This window comes from Salvelinus sp. IW2-2015, unplaced genomic scaffold, assembly GCF_002910315.2.
Source record: "Salvelinus sp. IW2-2015 unplaced genomic scaffold, ASM291031v2 Un_scaffold4576, whole genome shotgun sequence".
Classification (NCBI taxonomy): domain Eukaryota; kingdom Metazoa; phylum Chordata; class Actinopteri; order Salmoniformes; family Salmonidae; genus Salvelinus; species Salvelinus sp. IW2-2015.
The window spans coordinates 13,286-16,053 of record NW_019945846.1 but is presented as its reverse complement, the minus strand read 5'-3'; the positions used below and the strand labels follow the sequence as shown (position 1 = coordinate 16,053).

At 53.0% G+C, this 2,768-nt stretch overlaps 1 protein-coding gene across 1 annotated transcript; it reads right to left on the bottom strand.

The window, feature by feature from the left end:
• Nucleotides 1–1,344: 1,344 nt before the first annotated feature.
• On the bottom strand, nucleotides 1,345–2,185 carry LOC139026370 (uncharacterized). Its single transcript, XM_070441699.1, has 2 exons — nucleotides 2,152–2,185; nucleotides 1,345–2,039 (listed from the first exon to the last, which is right to left on the bottom strand). The coding sequence occupies exons 1-2, from the start codon at nucleotides 2,183–2,185 to the stop codon at nucleotides 1,345–1,347; spliced, it is 729 nt and encodes a 242-aa protein (XP_070297800.1).
• Between the last annotated feature and the right edge of the window lie 583 nt (nucleotides 2,186–2,768).

Here is a 2,768-nt window from a genome sequence, read left to right as displayed (position 1 = left end):
TCCCACCTGTGTTTGTGGGTGGTTGTTTCCTGTTTAGTGTTTGTTTCACCTTTCAGGACTGTTCGTTTGTGGTTTTTGTTGTTTTGTCAAGTGTTGCGTATTTTTATTAAAGAATATGAACACTTACAACGCTGCACCTTGGTCCTCTTCTCCTTCTCCCGACGAAAATCGTTGCATAGGCAGACATGGCTCTCAAGAGAAGACAGGCTATCTCAATAGCAAGACTATGCTCACTGAGTCTGTACATAGTCAAAGCTTTCCTTAAGTTTGGGTGAGTCACAGTGGTCAGGTATTCTGCCACTGTGCAGTTTCTGTTTAGGGCCAAATAGCATTCTAGTTTTCTCAGTTTTTTAATTAATTCTTTCCAATATGTCAAGTAATTGAAGCCTACCATTGACTATGTACAGACCCAGCTTGCGACAGTAGCTGCAGGAGTTGTGACTCATTTTTGTTTGTTATTTTGTCATAGTCGTGTCTGGGGGGGGGGCGGGGGGCATATGCTGTCACCTCCAGGTAGGTGTTTGTCCCGCTGTTAGCTGAGGGTGTCAGGTTCTTGTCCAGTTCTGGCATTTAGGTCGCCACAGACTACTACATGTTCCTGGGCCTAGAAATTGTTGATCTCCCCCTGTCTTCATTAAAGCTGTCTTCATTAAAGTATGGGGATTCTATTGGGGGATATAGGTAGCACACATGAGGACATTCTTCTCTGTTGAGATCATTTCCTCATAATTTCCAGCCAGATGTAAAATGTTCCTGTTTTGACAATTTAATAGAGTGTGTAAGTTCTGCTCCATACCAAATTAGCATACCCCCTGAGTCTCTTCCCTGTTTCACACCTGGTAGTTTGGTGAATGGGACTACCAGCTCTCTGTAACCTAGAGGACAACCAGTGGGTCTGTCTCCTCTATACCACCCACCTGGTAGTTTGGTGGATGGGACTACAAGCTCTCTGTAACCTAGAGGGCAACCAGTGGGTCCGTCTCCTCTATACCAGGTTTCACACCTGGTAGTTTGGTGAATGGGACTACCAGCTCTCTGTAACCTAGAGGGCAACCAGTGGGTCCGTCTCCTCTATACCAGGTTTCTTGTAGGATGACAATGTCTATATTTCTGATATCTTTGATGAAGTCTGGGTTCCTGCTCTTTAGGCCAAAGGCAGATGACCTCTGACCTTGTATATTCCAGGAAGAGATAGTAAACGATTTGTGTTCCAAAGTGCTCTGCTCACAGCCTGGACATATGTCCTGCTGTCATGTTGAGGTCCTTGCCGCAGGGGACAGGGGACTGGGCAGGGGCGGGTGGGGACGGGGGCAGAAGGGCATAGGTCTGCTATGGGGGGCTATATTAGATGGGCAGGGTTTGTTTGGGTGGTCTCAGGCTGGTTGGGGTGTGGCTGGTTGAAAGCGGTGGTTCTGGTGTAGATCCTCTTGGCGTGGGTTCTCTCGGCGCAGGTCCTTTGGGGAGGGTTCTTGGCTGGTCTGGGAGGGGTTTCGCTGGTCTGAGCAGGTGTCGCGCTGGTCTGGAGTGTGTCTCGCTGGTCTGGGGGGTGTCTCGTTGGTCTGGGAGGGGGTCTTGCTGGTCATGGGAGGTGGTCTTACTGGTCTGGAGGGCTGCATCGGTTGGAGAGGGTGTCTGCTGGGCTCTGGGTGAGGGTGTTCGCTTGGTCAGTGGGAGGGGGTCGTGGCTGGCGTGTTGGGAGGTGGTTTCGCTGGTGGGGGGTTGGGTCTCGTGGTGTGGGAGGGGGGTTGCTGTGGTTGGGGGGGTTGTGGTCGGGGTCGTTCTGGTCATGGGGGTGTGTTTCGCTGGGCTGGGAGGGTGTCTCTGGTGGGGTGTGCTATTGGGGAGGGATGGTCTCGCTGGTCTGGAGGGGGTCTCGCTGGTCTGGGAGGGGGTCTCGCTGGTCTGGGAGGGTGTCTCGCTGGTCTGGGAGGGGTCTTGCTGGTCTGGGAGGGGGTCCGTTGTTGTGTTGCTCCTGTGTGAGGTGCTGGGGCTACAGTGGAGGCTGACGTCCTTCAGGGTCCTGCCAAAAGTTGTGATTGCTGCGTTGTAGAGGTGGACCTGGTCATAAAAGCTGTTCAAGTCCAGGGTGGAGTGGTGGGCCAGGTAGACATTAGGTTTTGAGGCACAGTCCGGTGAAATGCTTGCATTTACCTGCTGTATGGTGGCACGGTGAATGTATTTTCATGGTAGCAGGGTGGAGAAAACCACTTGTGCTCTGGGGAAAGCGGAAGAAGCTTATTCTATCAGTCCCTTGACAGCTGTGGCCCTCAGGTCGTTTGTGCCCGTGTGAATTATGATGTGGCTGGGGGACCCTAGTCTGTCCTCTCACAACAGCTCCAGGACATGCCTAGTGTTTGGCCACCAGAGTTTAGCCTCTTTGTGTTTGGGAAAATGTTTATCCTCTTGAATGTATTAGCCGTTTGAGTCAATGAGGAACACAATCTCTGGCTTTTGTGTGTTCTCAGTGGATGTGTGGGGGTTGACAGGAGAGCTATCGGGAGAACTGACAGGGGGCTGGTAGGAGATGGTGGCTTCTGTTAGGTTGGTGGGTCCTGTGTTGTCTGTCCCATTGTGGTGTTGAGGTCCAGGTCTGAGGAGGGCTGGTAGGAGATGGTGGGGTCTGTTAGGTTGGTGGGTCCTGTGTTGTCTATCTTCTCCCCCCGGCAGGGCCGGCCGCGCGCGCTGGCCCCCTCCGCCACTTCTCCCCCTCCTCCGCCCCTGGCATCCCAGCCCCCTGGGACACCAGCCCACCCCGGACACCCTCCCAG

What these genes read in the sequence shown, in the direction of transcription:
- LOC139026370 (XM_070441699.1), bottom strand. Translation starts at nt 2,185, where the DNA reads ATGAAAATACATTCACCGTGCCACCATACAGCAG. An exon ending in ACCGTGCCACCATACAGCAG is followed by an intron (nt 2,040 to 2,151) that starts GTAAATGCAAGC and finishes TCTACAACGCAG; the next exon opens with CAATCACAACTTTTGGCAGG.